Source organism: Coffea arabica, chromosome 11c (genome assembly GCF_036785885.1).
Source record: "Coffea arabica cultivar ET-39 chromosome 11c, Coffea Arabica ET-39 HiFi, whole genome shotgun sequence".
Taxonomy (NCBI): domain Eukaryota; kingdom Viridiplantae; phylum Streptophyta; class Magnoliopsida; order Gentianales; family Rubiaceae; genus Coffea; species Coffea arabica.
Genome location: NC_092330.1, coordinates 42,887,193 through 42,903,146, shown reverse-complemented (window position 1 = coordinate 42,903,146; position 15,954 = coordinate 42,887,193). Strand labels below are relative to the sequence as shown.

Below are 15,954 nucleotides of genomic sequence, written 5' to 3'. Positions count from 1 at the left end.
CAACATAGCTGCCTATCAAGTTCCACAGCCACCAATAAAAGGGGCTTCCAGTTATTGACGTACATTTTATGTTGTGCTGCAAGAATGTTCAGGTGAAAATTAGCGACAACTGCAGAAGTTGGTATAAGAAGAAAAGCACTATCTGGCTACAAAAGGTTCCTATAATATATAATGCTCTTTGCTAAAAAGCGTTGATTTCTTGGTGGTGAGGGGCGTCATAATTGTCACAAAAAATTATACCATATGAGCTATGCACTGAAATAACAAATTTATACAATCAAACAAATGCATAAATTCAAACTACTGCAAAGCAACATTAACTTGCACGTTTTAGGGGTTAAAAGTACCTAAAATTGTTTTATACCAACATTCATTACATTAATTGCATTAGCATACACATTAGTTTTGTTTGTGCATATACATTTTAGAGTACAATTGTGGCAGGTAACTATAGAGGTTATGGATCTTGCTTGACGCCTGAACATGTAACTTACCGTCGAATTGGCTATCACTCACTTATCCAATTACCCCTTCAGCTAGTCCGATCTCCTAGATCAATAACTTGGACCATAGATGTTTTTATCTTAGGGCCGTAGCCACAAATATTTTTTTATTATTTCCCCGCAGTCTGCTGGCATGCGAAGCGAATTCAGCTCCCGTAGCCATGCAGTTTTCGTTGTATCTCACCCCTTAAAACTCCAGTTCTCATGAAATAGTCATCTTAAAGAAAATTAAAACTAAAGGCAAAAACAATGTACTTTACTGAATAAAGAGTTGTTTTAGTCGAAAAGAAACCAGGACATGTTTTTCCTACACATGCGTTCTGAAAGCAACTTGAAAAGAAAAGGCCTGAATGGTCACCAACAAAAGGTATGTATCACGGTGCCAATATATACACATCATTGCTATCTCCAAGATTTGAACAGAAAATGTAACTCCTAAGCCACTAGTATCTCTTTAGCTCATCCTTATTCATTTAATGAGAGCTAGATTACATGACAAAGCAGAGGTCAAGTAGTATATCCACTTCTGGTGTAAACTAATTTCGAACACCTCTACCTAATGTGCATGGTTCACCACTGAAGAATACACTGACAGAAATATCAGGAGCTCTATATTCTGTACTCTGTATTGAAACCAAGAGAAAGGAGTCAAAAGAGAAAGAAAGATACCGATGTCTGAGGTTTCAGATCATGCAAGATACTAGGCATAGCTAACTCGAAAGTTCTGTAGTACATAAACATGAAGTTATTAGCATATATAAAGGCTAAATACTGTGAGAGATGCACATTCCGGAGTAAAGGACGAAGATACACCTATCAACTGTTACTCCTGCAGAACTGCATATTGACTAAACAGCAATTTGTCCCAAATTTTATTGAAAAAACCATTTGAAGACTTTGCATGCCCATTGCATGAGCCATTCTCATGCGAAATTCTCCTCTTCTTCCTCCTCCTTAACAAAAGGTCTTCAGTGTCTAAAACATAAAATACCTACAAACACAAAGAGGACACATAACAACCACTTTTAAGTTTCTACGAATCAATAGATTGCACTTGTTATTTTGTGCTTGAACTCAATGAGTAAAATAGAATACCTTTGATGTGTTGCAATTAATCTTACACTCCAGACCATTACGCATCACAAGTCCCTTACTAGCCTCCATGAAAGCATCATTTTCATCTAAATGCATATATTTCCGCTTATTTCTAACAAAATAAGAGTCATCAGTGTAAGCATAATTCATTCTACAAGTTACAATGTGTTGAAGTAGTACCTTCTCAAGTACAACCCAGGATTGACCTTTCTCTCAGGAACAACAACAGACAGAAACTCTGTCAGATAAGCTGCAAAGTTTGGATCCATAGAAACAGCATTTGAATCTGGTTTATCAAACGAACAGTCCATGAGCTGTATAGACAATCTTGTTGGCACAGATGACTGCAGTAGAATCATACAGATTACTTTAGAAGTATAACCTTATGAGGAAGAGATCATCCTGAAAGAGAAAACCAGGTAAAAGTTGCAATAACTTACACATTCTATTCGATAAATGTTCTCATCATTAAGAAAGACGTGGACGTTTTCATTGTAGTAGCAATCAACAAATTTTCCCGGTTTTCTTGATCTCTCGTATGCTTGTAGTTGAAGAAGTTTGTTGTTCATCTCCTCGGTTGCAATAGTTTGTAGCTAAAGGAGACATCAGAGGCATTTAACTTCAGCTTACAGAGTACAGAAGGTCATAAATTAAGGTCACAAAGATAGATTACCAGTAGCATGCCACTCACCTGTTTGACAAGTTTATATATAAGCTTGTCCAATGTAAAAAGAAGATAAGATTGAGTTCCAATAATAGCCCGGCAGTCATCCTCAAACTTGGCATTATCAGCAGAACCATCTAGTAAACTGTAAAGAGCATTCATAAACCTGTAAACACGAGAGCTTTCAATTATAAGAATGGTGGTGGCCAGAAAGTCTGTCATAATGATTACCATGTAAATGAACTACCTAGCATAGGAGTCTGTTGGATTTGTATCATTTGAAACCCTCCATTTATTTTCAGCAGAAGAAGAATGCAACTTTGCCTTGTGTATTCTTTCATACAGTATCTGTCATATATCAAAGAACAACATTCATGTGAGTGAAAAAAAATTGCATGTAAAAGCCCAGAAACTGATCCAGTCACACAGGAAGCTGGCATTTGCTCTCAAATAACAAAGTACTTACATGGTGAAGCCTGAAAAGCACATAGAAGGAATCATTCCCGTAGAAGATCTGATAACCCTTATCCCCTTCAGGTGATCCTGGAGGAATTAACTTTGTTAGAGGTTTAGCTGCCTGCAGAAATCGTTCTGAGTGTGGCAAAACAGCTCCATCCCCTTCAACATCATGAGCATCTGCTATTCCTTCTGCCTCACCCTCACTTTCAGCCTTGTTATCATTTGCATCATTCTCTCCATCTTCATCAGGCTCTTCAGGAGAGCACTCCTCTCCATCAGCAGATTCACTTGCTGAAACATCACCATTTCCAGAAGCGTTCTCACTGTCCTCTGATGACCTACGAGCACTTTCTTCACCTTCATCATCACCATCGGCATCATTTTCTCCGACTGCATCTCCGCCACAAGTTTCTCCTCCTCCAGTTACATCTTGATGCTGCGTCTTATGAGCATTAACCTTTGCATCACGTTCCACCTCTTTACATTCTGCAAAATTATCCTCCTCAAAATCACCAGTAGGAGATAATTCCCCTTCCTCTCTCTCCATTTTGAAGTGGGCTACAGATTCTTCTTGGAATTTCTGAATTTTGAAGCCTTCTGGAGCAGTAACAGCTGAAGATGACTCAGGTTGAGTACAATCAGCATTCTGTGAAATACACAGTGTCCAAAACTAAGATTAAAAAACAAGAAGTGTCAACAGATGCTTACAAAATTCAAAAAAAAAAAGATCCATTGACAGATCAAACTCAAGTCAAGAGCCATGTGAGCCACGGCTGAGCTCAAAATATTGCAATCACAAAAGATCATCTCCGATATGGACTTTTAAACCCCACAAATTCACAACACAAACCAGCTCAGCTTCTAATCTTGCAGCATTAACAGCTCCAATTACTAAAATTGAGAGGCATCAGATGTTTCAAGGTTAGGAATTTATGAAAGAAGCAGTTTGTTACAATTCATGTAGATTGTGAAGTGACTGAAGCTTCTTCTTCTTTGCCTTTTTTCTATTTCACCTAAACTGTATCCACAGCAACTTAAAACCAGATTGATTGAGCCATATTGAGTCCTCAAAGATGCAGTCAAATTGGTGTGTAATCAGCTGGATCAGGCACATACCCCCACCCGCCGGGTTTTTACTGAACCCTGGGTCTCATTGTTGCATTTTAAGTTTTATATTCTAAAGGTTTACAGATGTTCTTAATTGGTGTGTGTATGTCGGAAGGAAGGGATGCTTAAGTGAGGTCACGGGCTTTAAAATAAGAACAAAAATTGCAAAGATATCTTTTTATCGGTCTGCAACAATACTTGTCCCTTAATATGGTAAAGAAAATACTTGTCTGTTTTACTTGAGAAAGTAAGTTCAGCCCATAAAATGAGTAACCGACATAGTGAATGATTTTTCAAAGGCTATTCACAAGTGAAAGGCTTTTTTTTTTTTTGTGGCTATTTTCACTTGGATACAAGTATAGAAATATAACTTTTTTGACCAATTAGTAAATAAAATATTCCTGCAATGTATAGGCCTGCAAACCATCAAGAAGCACAGATGAACTAAAATATAAGTATGCTAACTACAGTGATCTATCCACCCATGAAAGACAGCTGGCTTGTGTAGCAGTATTTACCAGGTGTGGAAGAGAGACGTCTAACCCACAGAGAACATGCTGAGACCATATCTACTTCCCAAAAGAAACTATTGATTAACTTGTAAAAAGAATAGCCAAATATGAGGAAGGATTAGTTCCCCAGCGAGAAGTCAATTTGAAGCACTATTGGGTTTCACTATAGATTCTACATGAGCAACAACAGATGCAACTCAAAAGTTTTAAAAGCATGCAACTTGTTTCTTAAAAGCATGCAACTCCTGTCCTGTGTGAAAATATTTTCTCCTTTTTCCAATTATTTCAAACATAATTTTCTATCCCACCACTTTAAAAGACCACCTTATTAATCAGGTGAAGATGTTTGGTGGACAGATGGGGGAAGGGGAGCACAGACTAAGTTCCTAAACAGACAAAAAAAAGAGTGTCTATTTATCAACTGGATTATTCATTCCTAGCTAAATACACTACAGGTCATACCTGAGATTCATTACTAGCTCTCATCTGAAGCTCAATTTCAGCAGTGACATCACCAGGTTTGCCAGGAGTAGCACAGGATCCTAGAAGTAAAAAATGCATCACAATTTCGATTATGAGAATTTAAATGATGAAAGCAATTAGAAATGCCACAATGATTATAGGGAAGAAGCAAAGCGTCCTAAGTTGATACATCATAAGAATTTTTGTACCTGAAGCATTTTCTGCATTAGCTCTTTCATGTCCATCAGCACTAGAACTCGTTAGCTGCTCGCCAAGAGAAGCTAGCTTGCTGATCTGAGAAAATTCATCTGCCACAATGCCATCATTGCAGATCTTTGCAGGTTGTGAAGCATTGCCTAAACTGTCACTCTTATGTGCTGCATCATGTGAGTCATCATCTTTAACTTCATTACCACCATTTCTTGAAGTTGAGCGTTCAGAGGGAATACTTTCCTCTGTAATTTTAGAAGCATCTGACTGTTTGCAAGCAATGGCAGATGCACTGCCAGGAGGACTACCATCACTCCCACAAACAGTATTGGTAATAGTTCTAACAGAACAATTGCTAGCCTTTCGAACAATCTCAGTGTCCTCACGCTGAGGCCTGGAGCGAACACCAAGCATTGGTTCCAGGAAAGTGGTCCAAATCTTCATAACTTTATCCAACTGTTCGGAGGTACAAACTTCCCCACAAGAATATTTGATCAGTTGATATAGGTCTTCATGGATATCAGGATCAGGATACTCAAATTTCAAGTGAGGAACTAAAGGCTGTCTCCTTCCAGAAATTGTAGACAACAGCATATCATCTTCTTGGCTCCTTTTATCAAAGATTTCTCTGATCTCAGCTAATAGTGCTGCATCAAGAAGAGCAACATCAGTGAAAGGAAATAACGAAAGAGACAATTTGGTCCCAGTCATTAGCTAAACTGAAATTTGGGAGATCTGAAACAACTTCTTTGGCTGTGTCTCTACTTTCTGTGATCAATACTTCTCCAGAAAAATTAGCCAAAGAAACATAAATCAGATGTTAGAAAAATCAATGCCATCTTTTATATCCATCAAATAAAGCAACGACTTTTAAAACCAAGGACTTCTATTAGATTTAGAATCTAATACAAGAATTTTCAGAGGCAGAAGAATCCAAAAAGTTGGAGCAAGAACACTGAGTTTCACATCAAATTTGCATGTTTTAGGTAGCAAAAAATGAGGATTAAAGAAAAGGGGCAAAGGGTAAAAATTTTCTCTTGTCATATGCAGAGTTACAGGCAGCGTTAAGGATACCAGAAATGAGATCACAACAAGAGCTAGATGGTGTTCTGGCAAAGCAAGAAGAGATTAGGATCTAATCAGCAGAGAACATTGTTGGTGGTAGTGAGTAAACTCTAGACCATGCTGTAGGGTAGAGAAGTGAGCGGCGTTTAAGATAGTAGCACCTGACCTAAGCACATCTATGCAAAAAGTACATAGTAATTGAAATAGTGTACTGGGATATTATAGGAAAATAGTAGATAATGATGTTAGGATGTTTTAATTAACCTAGTTCTTTTCTCTCACTTGAATTACACTTCACCTGTATGCCTTCTCACTATAACTTATAATAAATGCTTAACAAGAAAATGGTAAGAAATTTAAAGATGAAACTCGATAATGAGTCACGGCGGTTAGGACTGCATATGGAAACACAGACCCATTTGCAAACTGAGATGTACAGCTATATGAAAGAATATAGAAGAACTGATTGCAACAACGACGTGAACCCTGTTTCCACGGCTATTAGATATACCAGCTCTATTCGAGAAAAGTTTATTGATTCTTCCCTTCTTGTGTTGCACCAAATAAATTTCCATACAAAGTTAGGCATATTTGTTAATACATTTGTAACGGAAAAGGTAGTGACACGTTTCTTGCTTGTCTGTTAAAGTTAATACTGACTAGCTTATTGGCTACACATGTTTCATGCTCTCTTTTGTTTTGTTGAAAATCTCACTTTTTTTTTATTAGGCATATCTATGTTGTCAAAATAGAACATTCATTCCCCAAAAAAAAAAAGAAGATATGTGAAAAACTATATTACCTTAGTTACATATATTAACTCGCAAGACTTCCTGTGATATCTTTGTTCTTGTAATAATTTGCAACAAGAACTACTAGCTTAAAGAATGAGCATGGCATGGTTAAAGTATGGAAATAAATTATCCTAAACCCAAATAAAGTCAATTTAAGTTACCTTTAGTGCTCAAGCTTTTCGTGTCCTGCTGTTTAAAATAGAAGCTGCGATGATCAAGTGATTTATGATAGTTCTTCGCATAGATTTCAGCCCATACTTTGTTAAAGTCAGAACGACACTTTGCCCACTCCTCTTGTTTTTGTTTTAAGCGAGTTAATATAACTGGCAATGCAAGAGGGGCATTCTTCCTCAGCACATCCATCACGTCAAGCCCATGGTCACCATACAGACGTTCAATGCACCTAAGATTTAGAGCTACAACAAAATGAAGAGATGAGCACTAAGACTGACAGCATCGTTCTTGCTTACTGCAGCATTTAACAGCTGATTACCAGTAAAGTGGTCTTCAACACATATTGGACTCGAGTCATCATTCATCTTGTCTAACAAATCTTCAACACGTTTTGTTGTCGTATTCACCGACTCTATCAACATATCCAATTCAAACCTGTCAACAATAGTTCTTTACAGATTACTAAACCTTATGTGAGAAATATATAATGGAAGCACGAAAGGTATATCCAGGAATATTTGTATATAGTAATAGACAAGGGAAAGTAGAAGCTTAACCAATGAAAAATTGCACAAAAGAAGAGATAAATGATAACAGTGATGAGTAATCAATGCATATTTAAGTGAATGCAATGACGAGGTAAGTTGACGCCTATTGCAGATGAAACCTCAAGAGGCAAAAATCAGACAGAAACAAAATGACTGGACTGATGAAAAAGAAGAGGCAAATAATGAGAAATTTTTGCATAAAAGAATAACGTAATGAAAATGTCAAGACAGTTTCTAACCGGTCATCTTCACAACGGAACAAGCTTTCCTCGTATTGGTTCTTGCGCATGTGTTTGAAAGAGTAATCCTCACTTCCAGAAGTGACAGATACCCAATGATCATTTAGTACTTGAGCGCCAATTTCAGTTCTGTGGCTTGCTGAAGGAATTGGATACTGTACAAAGGTAGAATCAAATAAAGAATGAGCAGAAATGCTTCTTAAGTGAAACATCTTTGACATAAATAAACATTACTGAATGATGCATACATTCTTTGGAAGAAGTCGATAACTGGGAGTGCAGCGCTCACAGTTAGAAAGGTCAAGTTCTTGAATTGGTTTTGCCAAAAACTTATCCTTGGTTGCATATGAGGAGATCCTGGGCCCAGCAACATCTTTAAAACCAAAGGCCAACCCTCTGTCAGATCTGTCCCTTTCTCTATTACTATGATCTTTATCTCTCTCTTCCCTGTCCCATTCTCTGTCTGTTACTCTATCCTCTACCTTCACTGATCTAGAAATTTGTCCATCATTCCACAAGGATCCTGCAATGTACTAAATTAGATGGAGCTTATGAACCTTCCACGAATCCATCAAATTATTAGACACACAAAGAAAAGGGTTCAACATTTCAGTGATTTCAGAATTCTACCAAGGGCAACTGTGGTTACAATTCTACTATATCTGTTGTGGCACTTATCCTAGGTAAGTAACTGAGCACTAAGCCAAAAATTATGTTTACTCATAACAGCAGCAAGACAACCATCTGCTAAAAAGGTTTGATCAGATAAATGCAGGCAAAAAAATCAAGGGAAGACGATTGAACAGTTTTACAAAAGAATATAATACTGTCAATAAGGAAAAAAAACAAAGAAAATGTGGAAATCATATATTACCAGTTTTATCATGAGCTACAAATTCATTGAATTCTTCCATAAGGTCTGGATGTCCTTCAAGCAAATTAGCCACCTGAAACAATGAAAAGTTTTCATCCAAATTCATGATCATACAAGCACAGGTATGTTCTGGGGTTTACTCAGTTTCAGAATATTTACAAAAGCCACAGACTGAATGATTAACATTTGTACTTTAAGAATCCATATATAACTTTGACTGAAAAAAGTCAATTGCTAAAAGATTTTCAAGCCTTTTGAAGTTTGTTAACTATGAATCCACTAAAAAGACATCCATTATAGGCATCATATCAAGACAGACTTCCAACAACTTTAAACTTGGACAATGATAGAAAAACTAAACGTAAAATGGAAGGGAAAAAGAGTGATACCTGATTTTCCAACTGGGATTTTGTGATTATTTCATTGCTGTAGTTGTGAAGGCACCTCAAAAATTCCCGGTGATAATCAGAATTCAGTAATCTCTCCTTCACCTTCTCACGGAAAGCAAGCGCTTGGCCTTGCATGCCTGGCACGGTATAGTAGGATCATAAAAGTGATAAGCATTGATAGTAATTATAGTTGGCCAAAAGCAAGCGATGGAAACATCTAGTTAAAATAAAATGCACGGGTTTATAATACATATTTCCCCACTTGTCACTCTGAAAACAACAAAGAAGTATTATTAAACCTTGTTTTCTATAGATTACTACAGTTACATAGCATATACGTCCATGAAAATTGTTCTCCTTCTTTCAGTTGGAGGGAGAGATGACGATGTTTTACAAGTTTGTAAGAGATTTTTACTGTTTTTTGTAGTGCTGATCTTACTCTGATGGTGTAGTAACAAATGCATAGAGCCAAAAAAAAGTTTTTTATTTTTTAATTACAAAAAAAGGAAGAAGAAGAAGAAGTAAGGACACCTTCACGCTAATGTAAGAACTACCTACTCTTACAATATTATGCTCAGTATCTACTATACCTTGATGATAGTAAGCGCCATCAGAATCTTCCTTGAGACCAGATTTCCTCCTGTGAGAAAAATGATGTGTCCCATCATCTAAATCCCTAGCATCATACTCTTGTTCTCTTAGCTCTCTGCCTTCTCGTCTCTTCTCCTCTTCTTTGAAACGCCTCCTCTGCTCCTTGTCAGATCGCATCAGTACTTTCTCAGGATCCCGATCAGGTCGATCAACACTTGGGTCATAGTCCCCATGTGCTGAAGAAGGTTTCTGTAGAGAACAGCATTAACAACTATGCACACTGAGAAGAAATAAGAAACTGTATCATTATTTGCAACTACCTTATCAAAATGCATAGGCGTTGCCATTGTCATGGGAGAGCCTCTGTCATCACGACGCAGGGAAGAATTCCGACCAAGCTGAGCATTACGGGCAGATGCTGCAGCTTGGGTCTCAGGTAAAAAATGAGTGAACTCAACAAGAAGGTCACTGTGGTCACGAAAAAGAGCAGCAACCTGAAAAGCAATGAAGTATAGATCATACCATCTTCATTGATGACAATCTTAACAGAGAAAAATTGTGTTACTTAAAATTTAAAATCAAATGAATGGGAGCAGGCACACAAGGAAACATTAAAGGTTACAAAATAAGTAAATTGGGCAAAAAAAAAAAAGAAGAGAAACAAAAGAAACATACCTCCTCATAAACCTCTGTGATTTTTTTATTCTCCTTTCTGTACATATTCAAAATGTCAAGAAAAGATTTATACACATGGTCATCACCTTGAAATCTAGTCTGTAAAACAAAGACCTTCAGATGTAAGAACATCAAATGTTAAGACTACAGTTTGAAGTTCAACCAAAGCACAAAACTTTCACCTTAATTTTGTTCACAAAACTGATTGCTTCTTCAAATTCAACCGGCTTCTTCAAAGGAGGTGGTTCATTCTCAGGTGGAAGGGTAATTTCATATCCCTTTGGTAAAAAGGTATTGAAACCCAAAATCAGGTCTCTGTGTCCTTTAAATAATTCCTTCACTCTCGATATGACACCAGATGTGTCAGTCCTACAAGCAAGCCATTCAGGAGTATAATACAAGAATAATCAATTAGCAAGCATCAAGGAAGGAACAAGAATGTAAAGAAAAGTGGCACAAACCCAATAAAGTCCCAAACCTTTGAGCTTTAAAATCCTTCATGACTTCAAGAAACTCATCATATTTGTCTCGTCTGTCTTGAAAGATGTCCTTTACAGCCTTGAGATATGCCAATGCATCATTAGTCGTTAGCTTCTGTGCGCCACTTCCGCCCATCAATTGTGATTGCCCAGAGCTTCATTATCAGAAAACACAAATTGGTAAATCAATCACTTGCAATTATAAAGATTCCCAAATTATGTCCACACAAAAGCAAGGAAGCTTTATAATTATTACCAACGAAATTCGATTTGAGCTTTACTTCTTCATAAATGTTACGCATATTAAAGAACAGTTCCCATTTCTACTATGAGCTGCTAATCTTTCTATAAAGATCTGATCTTTTACCTACTAGTAACATTGCATTCACCACGTGGACATTATAAAAAGAGCATTCCAAAGAAATAGAAGATGAAACAGTGATTGCTAAAACAGGTAATATAACGAGCACTGACACGGTATTGAAGACTTACTAATAAAACCATAATTAGCTTAGAAGAGCTACAAACTTCAATGTCGATAGACAGTTACATCTTCTTACAAGGAAAAAAAATGGTTATTTGAGAATCTAATCATCAAAACACAACCACTAAACCCAATAGTCACATATAATTTCATGTAAATGAAAAGCGAAAAAAATCCAAAATATAATTCAAGTGAAAAGATGATGAAACAGCTTACGGTTCAGCACGAGAAGACATCACAGGGCGCTTAAGTTGAGAACTCGTATACGTATCATCTCTTGACCGCTTCATCTCTCCGTTAATTATTCATCAATTTCGTCAAAAAATTTTATTCTTTTATTCACTCCAATTCCAGGAAAAAAAATCAAAATTCCTGCAACATTGAAATAAAACAATTGAGAAACATACTCATTCAGCAAACAGATCTAACAAACCACGTAAAAAACACAATCACTCAACGTAACAGCCATTATCCATACCGTTACAGAGATCACTCACGAAATATCGACAAATCCTGCAAAATTCTGTTCACAAGTTTCTCATTACTTGAAATTCACGAAAAGCATAATTAAACAATCATCCAAAACAAAAAATGTGGGAAAAAGAGTTAAAAATTTACGCTGAGATCCTTCAACTTCTGAAAAAAAAAATCAACAATAAAGCTTTCCGGCTCTGTAATCGTCACCTGTTTTTAATGAATTTCAATTTATCACTGTTCAAAAGAATAATATTTTTGCATATATTTATTCATATATTCAAGAATTTGAGCTGGTTTTCTGGGAGGGAGGGAGGGAGGGAGATAAAGCTATGTTTTAGTGTGTGTTGTGTGCGAAAATTTTTTTTGTGTGCTTTGGTGTGGTGTTGTAGTATGGGAAGGATATAAAAAAAAAAGTATGGCAACGGAAGCATACAGGGGGAACCTTGGGGGAGACGAGGGTAGAAGTGTCAATTCGTAGGTACTGTTTCTAGTAAGTTGTTGACTGGAAACCGGCGGTAGGCAGTGGCGGGAGTCCTAGGTGGAGGTGGAGGGGTATAAGAGAAAGGAACGTGGTAATTAAAGGAGGTTATGAAGGGTGTTTTAAGAATTGGAAGATTATTATTTTTTTTTTAGAGGCAAGAATTGGAAGATTATTTAGTGTGGATAAATATTGAGGTGATGTGGTTCAATAGGAGACTATTTGAGGTGGTGCTTAGGTAAGTTTTGGTATTATCGGGGTTTCTTTTTTTTTTTTTTTTTTATCTTTTGTTCTGGGAAATAAAAATTAAGGAAATTAAGGCGGTGATTTTTTCAATTTTGGGCAATGCTAAGGGGTAGAATTGTCTGAGTTAGGAAATAGAATTGTTTGGCAATCGTGCATGTTGGGCTTTCTTAATTTACTTTATGGGGAATCTAGGACTCCAATTGGCGGGGGATGGTATAATTTTGGTTAGATTAGGAGTTTTAGTAAAAAAAAAAATATACTGTAAAAATGTGATATATATAAAGTAGAAAATAATAAAAAAGTATGTTTGCAAAAAAAGTAAAAATATTTCTACAAAAAACTACTATTCAAACAAGGCCAAAATGTCCCAACTTTTGTTTAGTACGAGGTAATGAGTGGACTAATCATCAAATTGCTTTCCAAAGACTAATAAAATTTGGATTTAACCCGTGTAATATGAGTTGGGTTGGAATAAAAGAGTATCTAAGTTTTCGTTCTTTAATTAAACATTGTAGATTCTTCGCAATATTTTGTTTTAGTACGGGCATATAGAACAGGTGTTCATTAGTACTTGTTAAAATATATTTAAAACATCATATTTTCTAAAATGTAAGATTAATTAGAAAAAAATAAATAAATACAAAGGAGGATATATAAGATTAAATAAGAAAATTATATAAATGCAATGAAAAATAATTATTATTAATCTACGTATATACATAGTAGAGTAATTGAATTTTATGTGTATTAATAAGTGTTCAATGGACACCAGCTAAAAAAACTCTTTTAGTATGAATAGAAAATTAAAATGGTAAAAGCAATCTATACCATGTCAATCTGGATCAGCATCAAACTGCATAGAGGTTTTAATTAGTTGTGAGGGCAATTTTTTTCCAGCAATATGTCATAAGTAATAACTGAAAATTCTAAAACTTTTTCCATGGCAAGCTGAATTTTGATCCATTCTAAAAAGTGTAAGAAGAAAAATTGGGGCAACATCACATGAGCTTCCCCACATTTTTAGCGCCTGTTAAAAGCAAGGGCCTATCTATTCCTATTTGCGGATCTTAATTCTCAAGGAATAACCAAGTTGCCTCCTACTGGCTTTCCTTTGGATGGGCCTCAGTCTGCTTTGCTGGAGAAGCTCGACAAGAATGTGCTCCTGCATCTGCATGAAATGGGGTTCATTGGGCTTGTTCAACAAACCATGTGATTGGATCAACTGCAAAGGCCAGCCCATGAGATGGGGTCAGCTTGTTTGTGAGATCTTAGGTTTGTGTACCCAAGACTCCACGATTTACTTTCGTTGGTGTGCATGTTCTCAAACTCTGCCTTTTATCCTTGCGGCTTTCTTATCGCAAGGATTGCAGCCTCCCGTTAGGCCCAAAAAAAAAGAAAAGAAAAGAGAGAGAGAGACTAACGAGCTTAGGCAAATGCAACCTATTCTTCCCATTAATTACAACTAATTAGGATAGAGAGACAGTGAAGAAAGTCAACTGTCTCGCAGTATAGGCATCTGATTTTTTTTTTTTCCCTTTAATGAGCTAATGTGAATGAAGTTTTTCTTCTATCAATTGATCATGTTACGTTTTTCAGATATTAATCGCTTTGTTTGTATTAGCTATTTTTTAGGATGTTTTTAAAATATTTTGCTATAACAACGTATATGAAAAAATTTTACTATAGATGTACATATTATAGATGAAAAAATTTTACTATATCAAGAGATACGCCGTACATATGATAGTTTCATTATACAGAAAAGGAAACCATGAGAAGATTTTTTTTTTTTTTTTCTTGTCTGAAGATGTTAATGCTTATACAATTTTTGAATGCATGATCCTCTGTAAAATGGATATATCCAATAAGTATCCCCTTGGATCTAAGCAACTATAATGTAGTCGTTACTTGGTCCCGCCAAAAAAATAAACATCGCGTCGATATTAGGTGAAATGTTGATTCATTAACCTTGAATTAGTGGTTTTTCTTTTCTTAGGTGAAATGTTGATTCAGTAACCTTGAATTGGTGGTTTTTTTTTTTTTTTCTTTTTCTGTTTTCCCCCTCATGATGAACCATTCATTGCATTTTGTAATAGAACCAATCAAAGCGTAATTGCTTGCGACGGAAGGTTCCTGTTGGTGTCGGGTACGAACAACCAACCGTGAAACTAATATCTCAGCTTCCCAAAAGTTCTAAAAGAGTGCTGCAGGGATTTTACTCTTCCACGACGACAGCCTCTTGCGTATGGCATGGAGAATTTAAGGGTTTGATTATATGTACGATTGGAATATGTATTTCTCGGTAACACTTTTAGTAAAAGCTGTATGAAGCAAATGATTGGGGTACGGTGAGTAGTTTGTTAATCTTATTCAGCTAAAACTCTAAACAAATTTTTAGTGATAATAAGACTTTGTTGCCCCAAATCAAACAGCATCCACGATCATTGATGTACAAAGTACTGCGATTCTGTAATCCCTCAAGTTTGCAAGCTGATAGCCTTAACGAGTAGTATAATCTTGCTCAATCAATGTTGCTTTACCCCTTAGAATTAAGATGCCTATCTCAGAGAAACTATTATTATCTATCTTCAGAAAAGCAGGTATTTAAGTATACATAAACGAACATATCCATTACCAGGAAATTTTTAATGGGCTAGATTGTTTTCTGAAAACTGTGTACATTGTTTGTGGTTAAACTGATCCATGCAAGCAAGCCTTGGCGCTTAAGATGAGAAAGAATGTGCATTACCTCAGAAATTTACGCATGCATTGATGAATGAATATGATTTCAAATTCATCACGTGTTCAACAAGCCAAGAAAATGCAACATGGTGTATATATATATATATATATGAAATGGATTCAATCAAGAAAGGTTAATGTTATGCAATTGTATATCATTAAAATATATGCATGCCCAGATTGCTGTATAAAACTCTCAAACGATTGGTAGAGACTGGCGACAAATGGGACAATTAGGCCTCTTGATTAGCCAAGGTTTGATACAAGATGAATGGAATGCATGTTGACAATCAGGAAGAGCCTGGCATAATTCTCCATCCTTCAAATCTTCCAAGCAAATTGCACAGCTAACTATTGAATGGTTTCGGTTTCTCTTGTACGTTGCAGGGGCTGGGATGATCTCCAAGACCTTCACGGCCTCCTCCACCTCCTTCCTTTGAACATTAGCGGTCACAGACGGCGACGGCGCTGGCGGTGTTGCTCCATTGTTGCCCAGATGCCACCTCTCGCACACGACAGCGAAGAGTTTGTCGAAAGCCAATTTGATTCCAAGAGTTATGTAAAAGGCGCTGAAAATGGCGATGGTACAGAAGAATGCCAAAAGGGCTGGGTAGATGATCCAGTCTGTTATCAACTCAAGGGATTTAATCATGCTGAAAATTGATGTACCAGTATAATTATATATGG

General features: G+C 36.4%; 1 protein-coding gene across 3 annotated transcripts; it reads right to left on the bottom strand.

The window, feature by feature from the left end:
• Positions 1–738: 738 nt before the first annotated feature.
• LOC113716257 (paired amphipathic helix protein Sin3-like 3) lies at positions 739–12,204 on the bottom strand. Of its 3 annotated transcripts, none has more exons than XM_072071079.1 (24): positions 11,943–12,202; positions 11,803–11,847; positions 11,541–11,696; positions 10,840–10,995; positions 10,544–10,730; positions 10,362–10,460; positions 10,007–10,180; positions 9,686–9,935; positions 9,096–9,232; positions 8,707–8,779; positions 8,081–8,355; positions 7,833–7,987; positions 7,365–7,480; positions 7,033–7,287; positions 5,012–5,659; positions 4,803–4,882; positions 2,729–3,367; positions 2,510–2,610; positions 2,290–2,428; positions 2,039–2,191; positions 1,779–1,942; positions 1,599–1,710; positions 1,317–1,494; positions 739–1,227 (listed from the first exon to the last, which is right to left on the bottom strand). In XM_072071079.1, the coding sequence occupies exons 3-23, from the start codon at positions 11,612–11,614 to the stop codon at positions 1,327–1,329; spliced, it is 4,155 nt and encodes a 1,384-aa protein (XP_071927180.1). In that variant the 5' UTR covers positions 11,615–11,696; positions 11,803–11,847; positions 11,943–12,202; the 3' UTR covers positions 739–1,227; positions 1,317–1,326. The 3 variants fall into 3 exon arrangements, with proteins under 3 accessions (XP_071927180.1, XP_071927181.1, XP_071927179.1); XM_072071080.1 differs by having other exon boundaries at positions 739–1,126; positions 11,943–12,180; XM_072071078.1 differs by having other exon boundaries at positions 739–1,494; positions 11,943–12,204.
• Positions 12,205–15,954: the final 3,750 nt, after the last annotated feature.

Bases quoted from the DNA above. Each gene is read 5' to 3' on its own strand.
- LOC113716257 (XM_072071078.1), bottom strand. From the start codon at position 11,614: ATGAAGCGGTCAAGAGATGATACGTATACGAGTTCTCAACTTAAGCGC. The intron at 7,988-8,080 runs GTATGCATCATT...ACCTTTGTACAG, and splicing joins ATCGACTTCTTCCAAAGAAT to TATCCAATTCCTTCAGCAAG. The intron at 1,495-1,598 runs GTATTCTATTTT...TTGTGTTTGTAG, and splicing joins TTAATTGCAACACATCAAAG to GTATTTTATGTTTTAGACAC.